Source organism: Calliphora vicina, chromosome 1, assembly GCF_958450345.1.
Source record: "Calliphora vicina chromosome 1, idCalVici1.1, whole genome shotgun sequence".
Lineage (NCBI taxonomy): Eukaryota > Metazoa > Arthropoda > Insecta > Diptera > Calliphoridae > Calliphora > Calliphora vicina.
Window position 1 is genome coordinate 10,411,215 of NC_088780.1, and position 17,414 is coordinate 10,428,628.

Here is a 17,414-nt window from a genome sequence, read left to right on the forward strand (position 1 = left end):
AGAGATACTTTTAAAATTTTCGAAATTAAGTTTGAATTTTCGAACATTTCCAAAAAAGTGAAATCTTCACATTATATGCAAATTTAATTTATATTTATGATCTGCAAGTCAATTCTAACATTTTTGGATACATTTCAAATTTTCGAAATTAAATTTGAATTTTCGAACATTTCAATAAAACTGCAATCTACATATTATATGCAATTTTAATTTATATTTATGATCTGCCAGATAATTCTAATATTTTGGGATACATTTTGAATTTTCGAAATTAAATTCGAATTTTCGAACATACTCAAAAACTTAGAAATTTTTAATATTATGACTATAAAAACATTCAAATTAGTTATACATACTCATAAAAATAAATATTTTGTAAATAAACTTTTTCATTTATGAATTATAGGAAATTTTGAAATTTTTCCGAAAACTTATTAAGTTCGAATATCCTAAATTGAAGAAATACTGACAAAACATGATTAATTATTATATTTTCATGATCAGCATGACAATCCTAAGATTTAGAGATACTTTTAAAATTTTCGAAATTAAGTTCGAATTATCGAAAATTTCAAAAAAATTGGAATCTACACATTATAAGCAATTTTAATTTATATTTATGATAAGCAAGTCAATTCTAACATTTTTGGATACATTTCGAATTTTCGAAATTAAGTTTGAATTTTCGAACATTTCAATAAAAGTGCCTAATACATATTATATGCAATTTTAATCTATATTTATGATCTGCCAGACAATACAAATATTTTGGGATACATTTTGAATTTTCGAAATTAAGTTCGAATTTTCGAACATACTCAAAAACTTAGAAATTTTTAAGATAATGACTTTAAAATCATTCAAATTAGTTATATATACTCATAAAAATAAATATTTTGTAAATAACTTTAAACATTTTTTAAATAAAGTGAATTTTGAAATTTTTTTTTAAAAACTTATTAAGTTCGAATATCCTAAATTGAAGAAATACTGACAAAACATGAATTAATATTATATTTATATGATCAGCATATCAATTCTAAAATTTATAGATAATTTAAAAATTTTCGAAATTAAGTTCGAATTTTCGAACATGACCAAAAAGTGAAATTTTTAAAAATTATAGCTTTAAAATCGATAACATTAGGTATAATTAATCCAAAAAGAGCATTAAATATCCATATTGTCTATATGTCTTACTAATCCATATATAGATCAAAAATCGAGGTTGTCCTGTTTTTTTTTCTTATATCTCAGCCATTTGTGGGCCGATTTTCTCGATTTTAAATAGCAGCCGATCCGGTTCTATAGCGGATATATTGATGTATGAATCATTTATGTAAGTTATTTATGGGCTACGGAAAGTTGATTTCAACATACAGACGGACATTACCTTGTCGACTCGATTTTCGAAAAAAGTGATAATTTTGAAATTATTGCCTGCCATTTTTTTTAACGCCTCCCAACCATGTGACAAACTTTAAATACTAACCCGAAAATTCCTAAGCTTAAGGATACTCGTTTAAATCAAACGACAGCAATAACAAAAACAAATATCCCTCCATGCGATTATCTTGATCATACCGCCTGCCATTTATTTTGGTAAAATAGGTATAAATAAAGAAAAATCAAACTATGGCATTGAAAAAAATTTGTTTAAATCTTGTCAAAACATGATTTAAAACGTTGCAAAATTTGTTCACACCACCTTCACTAACAAAAAAAAAATAAATAAAAATTGTTCATCACCAACATGATCATCATCATCATCAGCACCACCATGATCATCATCGCCAACAAACATCGTCATTTTGTGAGCAACAAGGATCTGTTAGCAAAACGTTTCCAAAGAATATTATAAGACGACAACAACATTCAAACATGTTGTTGACTGAGTGAGTGAGTATGTTTCTCTACTACGTATTCAGTCATATATGCATGAAAGAAAGAAATTTGCACGATATTGAGATTGGCTATTGAAGATAAGGAAATGGAAAAGACAACAAAATTTATATAAAAAATATCTACAATAGCTACAGAGCTACATACTCGTGTGTGTAAGACAAGCTAAAAAAAAAGAAATAAATAAAATATCTAAGGTGTGAATTTCAAAGTACTCCTCTAAACAATAAAGAGTAAGACAAGGAGTTTAACACCAAACCAAACACTGATTTATAAAATTTGATAAAAATCATCAATTGTATAAGAGAAAATAATAAAAAAAAATTATAAAAAAGCTAGCGCTATAATAAATAACTTATAAGTTGAAACAGGGAGTGATGTGAAGAATTAACAAATTTCACATAATGTTTAAAAGATTTCAACAAAAAAAAAAACATAATATTTTCATACAATTAACGTGTGTATGAGGTGGCTAAGGATCAGAAGAAGATGAATTTGACTACATTCAGGTAGTGTCATAAATTATAGGCTCATTAGTAGCTAAAGACAGACACTCTATACAAAAAAAGTGTTATGTAGGAACATAGACAAAATCCCATTGTGTGGGCCTCTAAATCCCTTAATGGCTTTAAATGTGACAATCTGAATCCAACAAAAGTTGTTTGTACTCTAAGCCAATGCCCTAAGGAAAACTTCGATACGTTGCCAAGCCTAGAAGAGTTTTAACTCTTTGCGGTTAAGTGGTCACTTTACTAACCACCTTTTCTATAGTCTTTAAAACATAGTTTGTTGGCCTCTATTGGCATTTTTCGACAAAAGTGATCGCTTCAAACAAATCAGTTGCGTCGGTACAGGTTCCCTGTGATTATCTGGTGGCTATGGTGTCGATTCGGCTGGTTGGCCGGTCTTCACATACGATCTCTTACGCTTCGGGTTTTTGTAATGGATTAATTTTTCATCGTAAGTAATGATTAGGTGTAAAAATTATTTTCGCCTTTCAAATTTCTCTTTACATGAATCAGTTGCGTTCGTTACAGGTTCCCTGTGATGGTATGGCCAGATTTCAGCAGCTCATAACAGATATGACCCCCCCCCAAATACAGGGAATTACCTTAGCTCTATGGATATTTGGCTTAGGTGTCGATTCCGCTGGTTGGCCGGGTTTCACATACGATCTCTTACGCTTCTTCGTGTTATTGTAATTGATAAATTTTTCATCGCTAGTAATGATTCAGGGCAACAATTATTTTCTTTTATAGCGTTCAAGCATCATTTCGGAGATGCAAAATCGTCTTTCAAGATCTCTCTGCTTTATTTCGTATGGTACCCAATTTCCTCGCTTTTGGAAGAATCCTGCTACTCGCAAACGTTTTGAAATTGCTGCTTGAATAGCTCCCAAATAGCTCTTGCAAGCTCTTGTTGAGTTTTACAACAATCTTAATGAAGTAATGTCTTCAATTCTTGGTCTTCAAAAAGTTTGGTCTGGGTGATCTTTGTCTTCCGAGTCAATATCAACTTTGGTGAGCAATCGGTGTGCTTCAGCGGCACTTTTTTTTGTCAAATTAAAGAAGTAAAGCAAAACTTCCCGCATATGACGCTTTGTTGGAACAAATTTCGACATTTTCGAAGCATAACAAAACTTTGTTGTTTTCACTATAATGTTCAATAACTAAGTGAGAATAAATGACAGATATGTATCCTTCAAAATGACATTTAAGTTATTAAAAGCTAAAACCGTGTTCAAAAGATACGCCATCTATTGTAAATCCCGCATTTTTAAGTCATACACACAATATTTGAAAAATGAATACATGCCATTGATATTTTAAAATGATTTCTTGACGAACCGCATTCTGGACGTCCAATTTTGTGACAATTTTTCCAGCATTTGTGATGCAGTTTTTGTTTCCAGCCGGGGTATGCTTAGTCTGTCCAGGTTCTTCAAAGGTCTGCTTCCTTTGAAATCTTTACCACAGAGTTGTCTTGGATCTTTGGAATATGTTTGTTAATGGGTGAAACTTCTAATAAAGAATCTGACGAGATAAATACTTCGGCTCTCGGTCGGATAATGACTAATTATTTGTGAATACTGTCTATGGATGCAATCCGAGGAGACAAATTCTTCAGCTCTCGTCGGCTAACTACAACTTATTGACTACGACTAGCTAATGAGTACAATCCGACGAGATAAATGCTTCGGCTCTCGGTCGGCTAACTACGGATTTTAACTACGGTATTAATACGAAGTAAGAATTTAGATCTCGTCTAATTATGCTTTGTTACCCGGGCGCAAAGTATAAGTAGATCGGAACTTCAATTCTCGCCTCCTTGTTACTGTTTTCTTAGATGTCTTATATTAGAATTCACATATACTGTTTGGGAATTATTGACAACAAATTAGAATTCATATAAACTGTTTGGGAATTATTGACAATAATATACTAATACATATTGTATTATTATTAATTATGTTATGTTGCTGTATTGACTTTTGTAACTGCACGTTACACATTGCTGGTCTTATGTCACGAATAACACGAACAATGTTGGCCTCCAAGGCGTCAATTCTTGCTGATTTATCAGCATAATCTAGTGGGCCATCAGGAAATAATCAAGAGGTCAAGAATCAAGAACTTGGAGGCCCTAAAATTTGATTTCAATAAATTGATGGTTGCGGTCGCATCAACCACATCTATCCCGGATCAATGCCATCAATATTTTCTAACAAATAATCATTGATCATGGTGCGGTAACGATCTCCATTGACCTTAACGCGAGCTTCTGCTGGATTTTTGAAGAAATAAGTTCCATTTTTCTGGATGTAATGGAGTCCGTAGGATCTGTTGTGGATTGTTTTCACTCCTTATGCCGCAAATTTAGTTATTAACAAACCCGTTAAGCCAAAAATTAGCTACATCACTGAACAAATTTTTGCGATTAAACAGCCGTCTATAAGTTAAGCGAATCGATGATTGATTTTCAAAGTAAAGTTGGATAATTAAATAGCGTTGTTGAAAAGTCCATCTTTTCATGATGATTTGCCAGAGTACACTGATCATAAACGTCAAAAAATGCGCGTAGTATGACAGTTCGTTAGTTCTATCGGTCTTAAAACAAGTGCCGCATCTTATATGTATACCCTTCACCAAATTATACTTTAAAATAGAAATTTCAAATATTTTTAGTTAAACAAATTCTGAAATTTTTTTTTTCAAAATTTAAAAAAAAAAAAAATTTCAATTTTTTTTTTTAATTTTATTAATGAAACTAATTTATGAGAAAAAAACTTTTTTGTTGAAAAAAATTACCCATTGTAGATCCAAATTACTATAGCCTTATATACATCTTTGCAATGGATTTTGAAATATCAATCATTAGATATCCATATTGTCTATATTTATGACTTAGTAATCCAGATATAAATCAAAAATTGGACAAAAATCCTTATATCTCAGCCATTTATGGGCCGATTTTTTCGATTTTAAATAGCAACCGAGCCCGGAGAATTCCCGATATATTGATGTATCAATCACGTTTGCAAGTTATTTGGAGGCTACGGAAAGTTGATTTCAACATACAAACGGCTATATTGTCTACGCTATCTATAACGATCCAGAAAATATATACTTTGTGGGGTCGCAAATGAGAAATGTAGAAATTACAAACGGAATGACAAACTTTGCACTCATAGTGAAGGGTAATAAACACCATTTATAATCGACTAGCTGACCCGGTGCGCTTCGCCACCCCAATTAGAAGAAAGAAATAGTACTATCAAGTCTCACTTTGTGAATCTAATTGTAAATGTCTAATTTCATAATTCTGGGTTCATTATTATAGAAAATGCAAAATGTGTTCCTAATTTAAAATGTTTAGGTTTATTATTTAAAATATTCAAAAAGTACCATTGCAATAAGGAAATATTACCATCGATTATCACTTTTAAATTCGCATTCACTAAACCATAACCCGTCAAGTTTGAATTTTAGATTTGTATATCATTTCCTATATTATCAACTAATTTTGTTTCTATAATACTTCATATTTAATAAATTATCACAAAACCGAAGACGATCGGTTTTCAATTTTTTAAAACCGAAACCGTGTTTTTGAAATTCTTCCATTTTTTGGAAACTCTAGGTCCATTATTATAGGAAATTCTAAAAAGTACCATTAGAATATATAAAAAGTACCAAAAATCCCCCACTTGTTGTTTCCGACTCACTCGGGTCCATATAAGCTTAATTTCATGGCTTTAGGTTCATTGGTGAAGAAATTACAAAAAGTACCATTTGAATAAAGAAAAAGTACCAAAAAGTCTCCCCCTAGACTTCTCACTCACTTAGGACCATATATGTTTAATTTCGTGTTTCTAAGTCCATTGTTATAGAAAATTCAAAAAAAGTACCATTAGAATAAACAAAAAGTACCAAAAAGTCTACCCCTAGAATTCTCACTCACTTAGGACCATATATGTTTAATTTCATGTTTCTAAGTCCATTGTTATAGAAATTTCAAAAAAGTACCATTAGAAGAACAAAAAAGTACCTATAGTTCAGTTCACACATTTTGGTACCTATTCCTAACACTAACTTCACTCAGATACATATCAGCTAACTTTAATGTCGATAACTGAAATAATTTAAAATGTTAAAAAAGTACCATTAGGAGAAAAGTACCAATTTCCCTTTTCTTCCTTGAACACCCCTCAAGTTTGAAATTTAAAAATATTCCATTTTGCCAAAATGCATGTCTCAAAATATTAAAATCTGTGTTAATGTGCCCAAGAATAAATATGTTTTAAAAAAAGTACCAAACTGTTTACCCGGATTTGGCCCAATATACACCTTGGTAGTCGAGTTCCAAATAACACCCTGTTAGTTAATTTTTGTATGAATCCAGGAACCAACGTTAAAAAAATTATCAAAATTGGCTTAATAATTTCAAATATAATGTATTTTCCCGATTTTATCCCCTTTTTGGTACCTTTTTTATCCCCATTGAGGTGGTACAATTTTATTCAAATAAATTTCTGTAACGTGGTGGGAGCTCATAATAAAATATTCGTATGTCTATGTCAAATTATAGAAAAACATATTTTATGAAAAAGTACCAAAAATAAACACAATTTTTATCCCTTAAGGGTTCGAATTTCCAAAAAGTACCAAACTTATATTTTTTATTTTTTGATAAGTAAAGAATACGATTTAAAATTTGATTCTATGTTTATTGATTTAAAAGATACATAGGGTGCCAAAAAAGTACCCAAATACAGTTTTTACCCGTTTTCTCCCCTAAAAGTTTCGAATTTCGAAAAAGTACGAAATTGAATGGAGTAACATGCAATTTTAAGTTTTTTTGTATCTTTATTAGTTTTTAAGATATAAGGTTACCGAATTTACCCGTTTTTACCCTTTTTTACCCCCTAAACGTTCGAATTTCCAAAAATCCCTTCTTATCGGATCGTTTTGGGGAGGGAGGAACCCACAGTTAAAATTTCATGATTCTAGCTTCAGCCGTTTGGGCTGTGCGATGATGAATCAGTCAGTCAGTCAGTCAGTCAGTTACTCTTTTATATATATAGATAGTAAGTTTTTTTTACGAAAAAACGTTTTTATAACTTATTTGTTGCATTTAAAGCTAATAAAACATAGCGGTTATATTTTATGAGTAACCATTTTCTAATTTGTGGCCTTTGAACTCCTATATTTCATGTAAAGAACCCATGATTTATGATGACTTTTTGTACCTTATTCACTCTCTTTTATTCCGAAATTTATACTCTTAATTTCATTGTCAACGAACATCTTTAAATTTTTCTTTATTGCACAAATAAAAATTCAAAATATTGTTACGAAATTGTACTTGAATTCAAATATAACGATTTTAACAGCTGATTTAAAAGTATCATAATTCTTTCAAATAGCAGTGCTGTAATAGCAAACTGTAACATATCTTTGGGCATTATTAACATTGAATAAAAGCTTTCAATTGACCATTGATCGTAAGTATGGCAACGCTGTTTGCTGCGACCGTATATTCGAATTCGAATATTCAGTTAAAGAACATTGTTGAAAGTACACCACAGATGGCGTATGTATTAGAAAGCTCTAGACAGTTAAAGAGCAATCTAGAGTGCAGATGGCAGTGTTATAAATAGTGGCAGAGGTTGCAGTCGTGAGTGAGTTTATCAGAGACGCTATTTGAAGAAACATCAACTGAGTGCCTTAAAGTGTGCTGTATTTAAAAGTGAATTCGTGTACATTATAAAGTGTGTCTGTATTTCTGCGAATTTATAAACGTGTATACAAAAAAACATTGAGTGACTATTTAATTCTGTGGTTGTTGTACATTTTAAATAAAGAGTTGTTACAATTTTCAAACTACTAAAAGGCTTTTATTTGCAATCAAAAGTATCCGGTTTATTTAAAGGAAATAAACCAACGTTTTGAAAAGGTTAAAACGTAACAATATTTAATACACATCAAAAATTTAATTTAAAAAAAAATACTCCCCTAATAAATCACATTATCCGATATCGTTTCAATATCTGGTATTTGCAATAAGTTATTGATTAATTTCCGATATTCCACACCCGTTCTAGTGTCCAGAATAATTTCCTTGTTAGCACGAAAACCATAGTCAGAACTCAATACTTTATAGCCCAAAGATTCCATAAACTTGGTAGTGTTGGGCATTGCTACCGGCAAACATTGGACACTTACCTCACCGCGTACCTCATCTACCACATCGATCTTTCTCACTTTCAAAACTTTAGCATCACAGTCTAAATTTTGGCGATATTGTTTAGGATTTAACTGCAGATATTTCGAAGGAACTACGGCTTCTATGACACAACAATGACAGAAATGCTGGAGAACCGGTGCAAATTGTGCTCTTACCGCATGCATTATTTTGTCTAGCATGGAGAGTAAATGAGAGAAGTTGCAAGTGCGCACTGTACACAAAATGAAGACCCTTTGACGCAGTTGAATTTGTAAAAGATGCAGGATTTTTTGTTTAGAGTTGTAGTTTTTGATATTCTTTATAACTGAGTGTATAGTGGACCAAGTAAACTTTTCGTTTAAAGCTTTTTCGATGGCATTGGCCAATAGTTTGTTGGTGGTGGCATCTGGAGATTTACCCAAAATAATGGCTTGTCTGATTTCAAGGTTTAAATGTTCCAGTTTGTTTTTCAGATTGTATGAAATTGTTGGGGGGTGTGGAACTGCTTGATGGTAGAATATTTGCTGCAGTTGTGGATACTTGAGATCGTCATTCATTAGGGTTTTAAGGGAGTTGTGGAAAGAGGAAGTCTTTAAATTCTTTGGCTTACTAGGCCCTACTCGATATTTATCCAAGCTGGGATATTCTTCTATTTTTACTTCTGTCTTAATAGCTGAATCTATATTATTTATTTGTATTACACTTTGTTCTTGAGGTGTTAAGGTCTTATCTGAATCATCTTGTTTATCCAGGTTTTTAGTTGTTTCTGCTACCTTATTGAAATTTTCTATCCTCAATACTGTTTCTTTTTCTAGGGCTTTTAAGCAATTATTGTTAATTGGTTTGTTGGACTCAATATTTTGTTTGAAATTCCATTGCGACTTTTGGTGGGCTAAAATAGGCTTTTGACTACTTTTACGAGTATTTAAAACCACTGCTGGTGCTTTCCTGGCATTTTGTTTCATTTCCCCAAAACCCTGCTTAAATGCTTGATTAATATTAGTTCTATTTGCCAATTTAAACTTGGGACAATATTTCCTTTGTAATCTTTCATATTCACTGTTAATTTCAGCTTCAGCCGAACCTCTTTTCCGGTGGTTTGTTTCCAAACTGTTATAAATCTGCAGTAGCAAATTTTCCTGTCTTTTAATGAAATCATTATCAATTGTACCAGGGTTTGGTTTCGTTGCTCTTGCTAAAGTACGGCAAAAGCTGTTAGAATTTTTAGTTGTTACTTTTTGATCCCTTAGCTGACGTTCCATGGGCTTTACGATAGTATTAAGCTGGGAGTTTTGTAGACTTTTATTAATTTTCTGAGGATCTTTAAAAACTGAAACACTTTTTGCTCCTTTTGGGTGACTGGCTATGGGCGATCTAGCGGTTTGTCGGTAACGTTCTATATTATTGAAAATTTGATTTAATATCGGAGACTTAGTTTCGGTATTTGATTTAAAAGTCTGTTGTCTTGGTATTGGATGAACCATTTTTGCTAAAAAGTTCTTTTACACGGGAAATTTATTCAGAATTTTTAAATATTTTTGAATAACAAAACAAAAGTGTTTAATTTTGTGTTTAATTTTTGATATTTTTTGATATTTTTGAGAATGTTAGTTTAACATATTTAAGTGTTATATAAAGTTTTTTCAACTGCATAACGAAGACAGTTGAAATTGGCTAAACTTGGTACCCGATTTCCCCTGGTCCTTAAGATGTATAATTTTTTTATGACAACAATTTAAGTTTTAAATAATTTCCATCATTTTTTAAACGAGTACTCGATTATATTAAAAGAGTAACCACTTTTTATTTGCTCATAAATGCAAATATTTGAGATATTTTATCTTTAAATAATATTTTTACTGACATCCATTAAAAATTTTAAATAAATTTCATGCGTATTGAAACGAGTACTCGAGTAACCGCTTCATAAATTATTAACAATCAATATATGAAAAACTTTTTATTGAAACTCCATATAAAAACAGGTGTCTTACGATTTTATCTATTAAATTATAACGGCTAACCGATTATATTTAACGAGTAACCACTAGATATTTGGTACATAATGCAAATAATTAAGATATTTTATATTAAAAAAATATTTTTATTGACAGCCATTTTAAGTTTTAGATAATTTCATCCTTTTTTAAACGAGTACTCGATTTTATGAAAAGAGTAACCACTATTTATTTGCTGATAAATGCAAATATTTGAGATATTTTATCTTTAAATAATATTTTTACTGTCATCCATTAAAAATTTGAAATAAATTTCATGCTTATTGAAACGAGTACTCGAGTAACCGCTCCATAAATTATTAACAATCAATATAAGAAACACTTTTTATTGAAACTCCATATAAAAACAGGTGTCTTACGATTTTATCTATTAAATTATAACGGTTAACCGATTATATTCAACGAGTAACCATTAGTTATTTGCTACATAAAGCAAATAATAAAGACATTTTATATTAAAAAAATTATTTTTATGACAGCCATTTTAAGTTTTAAATAATTTCATTATTTTTTTAACGAGTACTCGATTATATTAAAAAAGTAACCACTATTTATTAGTTGATAAATGCAAATATTTAAGATATTGTATGTTAAAATAATATTTTTACTGAAGTCCTTTAAAAATTGGAAGTAAATTCCATATTTTTAAAACGAGTACTCGAGTAACCGCTCTATAAATTATTAACAATTAATATAAGAAACACTTTTTATTGAAACTCCATATAAAAACAGGTGTCTTACGATTTTATCTATTAAATTATAACGGTTAACCGATTATATTCAACGAGTAACCATTAGTTATTTGCTACATAAAGCAAATAATAAAGACATTTTATATTAAAAAAATTATTTTTATGACAGCCATTTTAAGTTTTAAATAATTTCATTATTTTTTTAACGAGTACTCGATTATATTAAAAAAGTAACCACTATTTATTAGTTGATAAATGCAAATATTTAAGATATTTTTATAATATTTATAATATTTTTACTGAAGTCCTTTAAAAATTGGAAGTAAATTCCATATTTTTAAAACGAGTACTCGAGTAACCGCTCTATAAATTATTAACAATTAATATAAGAAACACTTTTTATTGAAACGCCATATACAAAAACAGGTTACTTACAATTCTGCCTATTAAATTATAAAGGTTAACCGATTATATTCAACGAGTAACCACTAGTTATTTGCTACATAATGCAAATAATAAAGACATTTTATATTAAAGAAATGTTTTTATTGTCAGCAATATAAGTTTTAAATAATTTCATCTCTTTTTAACGAGTACTCGATTTTAATAAAAAAGTAACCACTATTTATTTGCTGATGAATGCAAATATTTAAGAAATTGTATATTAAAATCATATTTTTACAAATAACCTTTAAAAATTTTAAGTAAATTTTATGCTTATTGAAACGAGTACTCAAGTAACCGCTCCATAAATTATTAACAATCAATATATGAAACACGTTTTATTCCAATGCCATAGAAAAATAAATTTCTTACGTTTGTATCTATTAAATTATATCGGTTAACCGATTATATTTAACAAGTAACCACTAGTTATTTAGGTTATTTATATGTAACCGCTTTAAAAGTACTTAAAATATAATTAATATTAAATTTGTTTATCATAATTCGTTGTTAAATCTCATTTCTTGCATTTTTATTTAACAGCTAAAGCGGTTATCCAATTATATTTTACAAGTAACCGATTTTTAATTTCCCAAAATATATTAATTTTTTATTGTTTTACATTTAAACTATTTAAACAGAGTTTTTATTATTATTTTAGCATAAATTTGTGCCATGATTTAAACGAGTACTGGGGTAACCATTTAAAAAATACTAAAACTCATTTAATTACACACTTTTTATACAAAATAATAAACAAAACCCTGTTTTCAAAAATATTTAACAAAATAACTACATTGGTTACTCGATTATATTTAATGATTAACCGGTTTCAAGCTTATTTAATCTAGGGCTAGAGTAACAATTTCAGAAGTTTTGAAAATTCCACAATAACCTCATTATTAATGAAAATATAATATTAAATCAGGTTGTTATCATTGATATGTAGTAAAATATCATGGTTACCCGTTAATATTTTCGAGTAACCGTTTTTTTATTTTTTTACTAAACAGAAATTATTTTACATATATTTTATTTTGATCATATTTCTAATATTATTTGCATGCTGATTTGTATCTTAATACAAACTAGTACTTGAGTAACCACTTTAAAATTATTTCAAAACAATCAATATTAATTTTCTTTATAAAAATACCTTACTAAATCTTATTTTGACCATTTTAAATCTTATTTTTTGAACATTTTGCTTGCAAAATACATACAACCCGGTTATATTTTTTGCTCCATAAAAATTTAAATATTCGAAAATTTTTTTTTATGAAATTTTTAATATTCGAAAAATTTCTGTAAGAAAATTTTTAATTTTCAAAAATTATCTCAATAGAATTTCAATATTCGAAAAATGTCTATACATGTAATTTTTAATATTAGAAAAATTTCTGTATAAAAATTCAAAATTTCAAAATTTTTTTTTATGAAATTTGTAATATTCTAAAGTTTAAAAATGCAAAAAAATTGTTTAGGAAAATTTTCTATATGAAATTTTTAATATTCGAAAAATTTCTGTAAGTAATTTTTAATATTCTAATTTCTGTATGAAAATTCGAATTTTCCAATTATTTTTTTTGTATGAAAATTTTAATATTCGAAAAAATTTTGTAATGTGCGAAAGCTTCTATGCGAAAATTTAAGTATTCAAAAATTTCCTTCATACAAATTTTAATATTTAAAAATTTTCATTATGAAAATTTCAACCCAATTTGCTTTTTTGCTTTAATTCAAGTTGAAAGCAAGTGTAATTCAAGCCTTGATATCTAGTCAAGGAATTGAATTACAGTTGTATTAAACTTTATTTCAATAGCATTCTCCAGTAGAAAGGAAACATAAATTCAAGCCATATGTTTTTTGTTTGAAAAATATTTAATTTTTCAAATATTTTTCAAGTTTAAAACATAATTACATTTGCATTCAAGTCAAATTCCAACAAAATGTTCAAGTGCTTGAATTTTTGGGGCTTTGGTGCTTACTGAGAATATTTGAAAATGTTAATATTTATTCTAAAATTTTCTGTATAAAAATTTGAATATTCTAAAATCATTTAATGAAAATTTAAATATTCGAAAATGTTCTATAAGAAAATTTAAGTATTCAAATTTAAATATTCCAAAATTTTTTATATTAAAATTAAAATTTTCGAAAATTTTCTGTATGAAAATTTCAAAATTCTACAAGTTTTTTAACGAAAATTTCAATACTCAACCATTTTCTCTATGAAAAGTTTAATATTAAAATATTTTCAATAAAACAATTTTAATATTCGAAAATTATTAGAAAATTTAAGTATTCAAAAATTTCCATCATACAAATTTTAATATTAAAAAAATTTCATTATGAAAATTTGAATATTTGAAAATGTTAAATATGTATTCTAAAATTTTCGGTATAAAAATTTTAATATTCTGAAATCATTCAACGAAAATTTAAATATTCGAAAATGTTCTATATGAAAATTTAAATATTCCGAAATTTTTGATATTTAAATTAAAATATTCGAAAATTTTCTGTATGAAAATTTCAAAATTCTACAAGTTTTTTAACGAAAATTTCAATACTCAACCATTTTCTCTATAAAAACTTTAATATTTAATTATTTTCAATAAAAAAATTTTTAATATTCGAAAATTTTCTGTAGGAAAATAAAAAAAATCACATATTCTATATGAAATTCCTTTTTTTGCAAAAACATTCATATTTTACATATTTAAGTGCTTTATATTTAATATATGTTTCAATGAAAGTTTCTCTCAAATATGAAACATTTACTTCCGCTTAATAAGATTTCAAAACACACATTTGTCAATATCAATCTTTAGGAATTTAAACTGCCTGGCCTGTGTCTTTTACGTTTTAAATTATTTTCATTTGTTTGTTGGCTGTGTTTCTTGAAAAATGTTTGCTAAACATTAAAAATACATTTTCTCAATAAATTCCCATACCAATAAAAGCAAAACAAAAAACAATTTTCAATGTTAAAAACATGTTAAATTTCTTTTAATGCTCACAGTCTATAAATCAAAGAGTTTTTGTTTTGCAGCAGCTTCAAAAAAAAAACATATATAAAAGCCTCTTATAAATGCCGTTTCCTTTTATTCAAAAACTTAAACAAAAAGTCGGTTTATTGCTTGAGAGTAGGAGCTTTAAAAGAATTGAAAGTTTAATCAATTACGAAATATCAATATTCGAATGTTTACCACAATCCCAAGCTTATATTGAATTGATTCCTTTTAAGTTCTGCTCTCTTTGTTACATTGTATGTAGTTGCTGTGATGCTATTTTTCTTCTTGATCAATTTAATTCTCATGTAGGTCTCATTTCGTCGATACGATTATGTTCACAAGTTTAGCGACATTGTATTGTTGTACTCGTATTTATGTTTGAGTTTTATTTCGTTTAACTTTATTTTTTTTTTTGCAAATTTTGGCAGCAAACGTTTTAAAGCGGCAGCAACAATGGTAGTAGTAGTACATCTGTTGTTCCTTTATATTTTTGTGTAATTGTTTGTTTAATATTTCATTGTTGTTTGTTCACATGATTATAAACTGAGTGTGTGTTTTTTCCCCTACAACAACCAAAAGCTACAGATTTCAGTGTTCAGTATGTTTTCGTTGTTTGTTAAAGTTTGCCAAACATGATAATCATTTGTAAGATTTCGAATGTTTTTGCTCTCAGATACTAAACTCTTATAAAACAAGAGATGTTTGTAAAAGTGTGAGAATTTTTAAATTACCCACAATTTGTATTATTTTTTAAGAATTTTGCACTTAAAATTTTAGCAAGCAAACATTTTTAAATTGCTAACAATTAAGCTTAAAAAGCTTAATTCAAAATTTATACAAAAAATATATCTTAAAGTAAAAACTCACCGTATCAGCTGCCGTTAAATTAATACCCAATCCACCCGCTCTGGTGGAGAGCAAAAACACAAATATATCCTGGCGGGTTTGAAAATCAGCTACCATATCACGACGTGCGGAAATCTTACTGGAACCATCTAAACGCATATAACGATGTTTGCGATGCCACATATATTCCTATAATACAATAAATATCATATATTTTATTTTTTTATATATAAAAATAAGAACTCAATTACCAACCTCTAATAAATCTATCATTTTGGTCATTTGGGAGTAAATCAAAACACGATGGCCCTCAGCCTTGAGGCGTGTCAATAAACTATCTAATACTGCCAATTTACCGGCGTCTGATATAAGCGTCTCCTTGTCGGGTATGATAATGGAGGACCAACCAAACCGAGGTGCAGCCAATTTGAAACTGGCATCAACCAGCTGTAAACCCTCAGGATTTTCACAATGTTGATGACGTATGAGAGACCAGGCAGCTGCACGACTTTCACAACTGGAAATTTTACAAAAAAAAATTAAATTATTTTAAAATAAAAAATAAATTTTTTTTAAAATAATAATTCAAAATTTTTTAAATTAAATATTTCAAAATTTTTTAAAATAAAAATTCAAATTTTTTTAAAATAAAAATTCAAATTTTTTTAAAATAAAAATTCAAATTTTTTTAAAATAAAAATTCTAAATTTTTTAAAATAAAAACTCAAAATGTTTAAATTGTCAACGTGAAGATTCAATATTCCACAACTTTTAAATTAATATATGAATATTCGAAAAATTTCCAATAATCGAAATTTTTTTAAAAAAAAAAATTAAATATTCGAAACTTTATGATAATTTTTCAATACGAAAATTTTAATATTCGAAAATTGTCTATAAACATTTTAAGATTCGAAATTGTCTATGAAAATTTCAATATTCAAACATTTTCTGTAAGAATATTAGTATTCAAAAATGGTTGTATAAATATTTCAATATTAAAAATTTTTAATGGACTTTGTATTATTCCAATATTTTTATGTGAAAATTTCAATATTCGAATATTTTCAATATAAAATATTTTAAATTTTCTATATGAAATCTGTTTTATGTAAAATTTTGTGCATGAAAATATAAGTTTTGGAAAAATTTTAATATTCAAAATTTTTTTTTTGTTTTTCAAAATTCAAAATATAAGTTTTGGAAAAATTTTAATATTAAAATTTTTTTTTTTATTTTTCAAAATTTTCTATATGATTATTCGAAAATTTTATGTATTTTTACATATTCGTAATTTTTCTAGATGTAAATATTATTGTTCGAAAATGTTTAAAATGAAAACTTGAATATTCAAAAATGTTCTATATGAGAACTCGAATATTCGAAAATTTTCTATAAAATTTCGTTATCAAAATTCAAATATTCGATAATTGTTTCTATACAAATTTGAATATTCTAAACTTTTAATATTAAAAATTCGAAAATTTCAATATCAAACATTTTTTGTATGAATATTAGTATTAAAAAATGTTTGTATCAATATTTCAACACAGACAAATTTTCTAAATAAAAAAATTAAAGGAAATTTTAATATTCGAATATTTTCAATATAAAAATGTAAATAGTATTTAAAATTTTCTATATGAAATTTCCAAAATCGAAAATATTCTGTATGAAATTTTCAATATTCTAATATATTCTATGTGAAAATTTCCATATTCGAAAATGTTCTATGTGAAAATTTGAATATTCGAAAATTTTCTCTATGA

General features: G+C 27.6%; 1 protein-coding gene across 1 annotated transcript in view; it reads right to left on the reverse strand.

The window, feature by feature from the left end:
* Ino80 (chromatin-remodeling ATPase INO80) overlaps positions 1–17,414 on the reverse strand; it is a 139,542-nt gene that overhangs the window by 106,364 nt on the left and 15,764 nt on the right. The window contains exons 9-10 of the mRNA XM_065498961.1: positions 15,901–16,162; positions 15,667–15,834 (exon numbers count right to left, since the gene is read on the reverse strand). Of these exons, the coding sequence (XP_065355033.1) occupies positions 15,667–15,834; positions 15,901–16,162 (430 nt within the window). The remainder of the gene's footprint in view (positions 1–15,666; positions 15,835–15,900; positions 16,163–17,414) is intronic.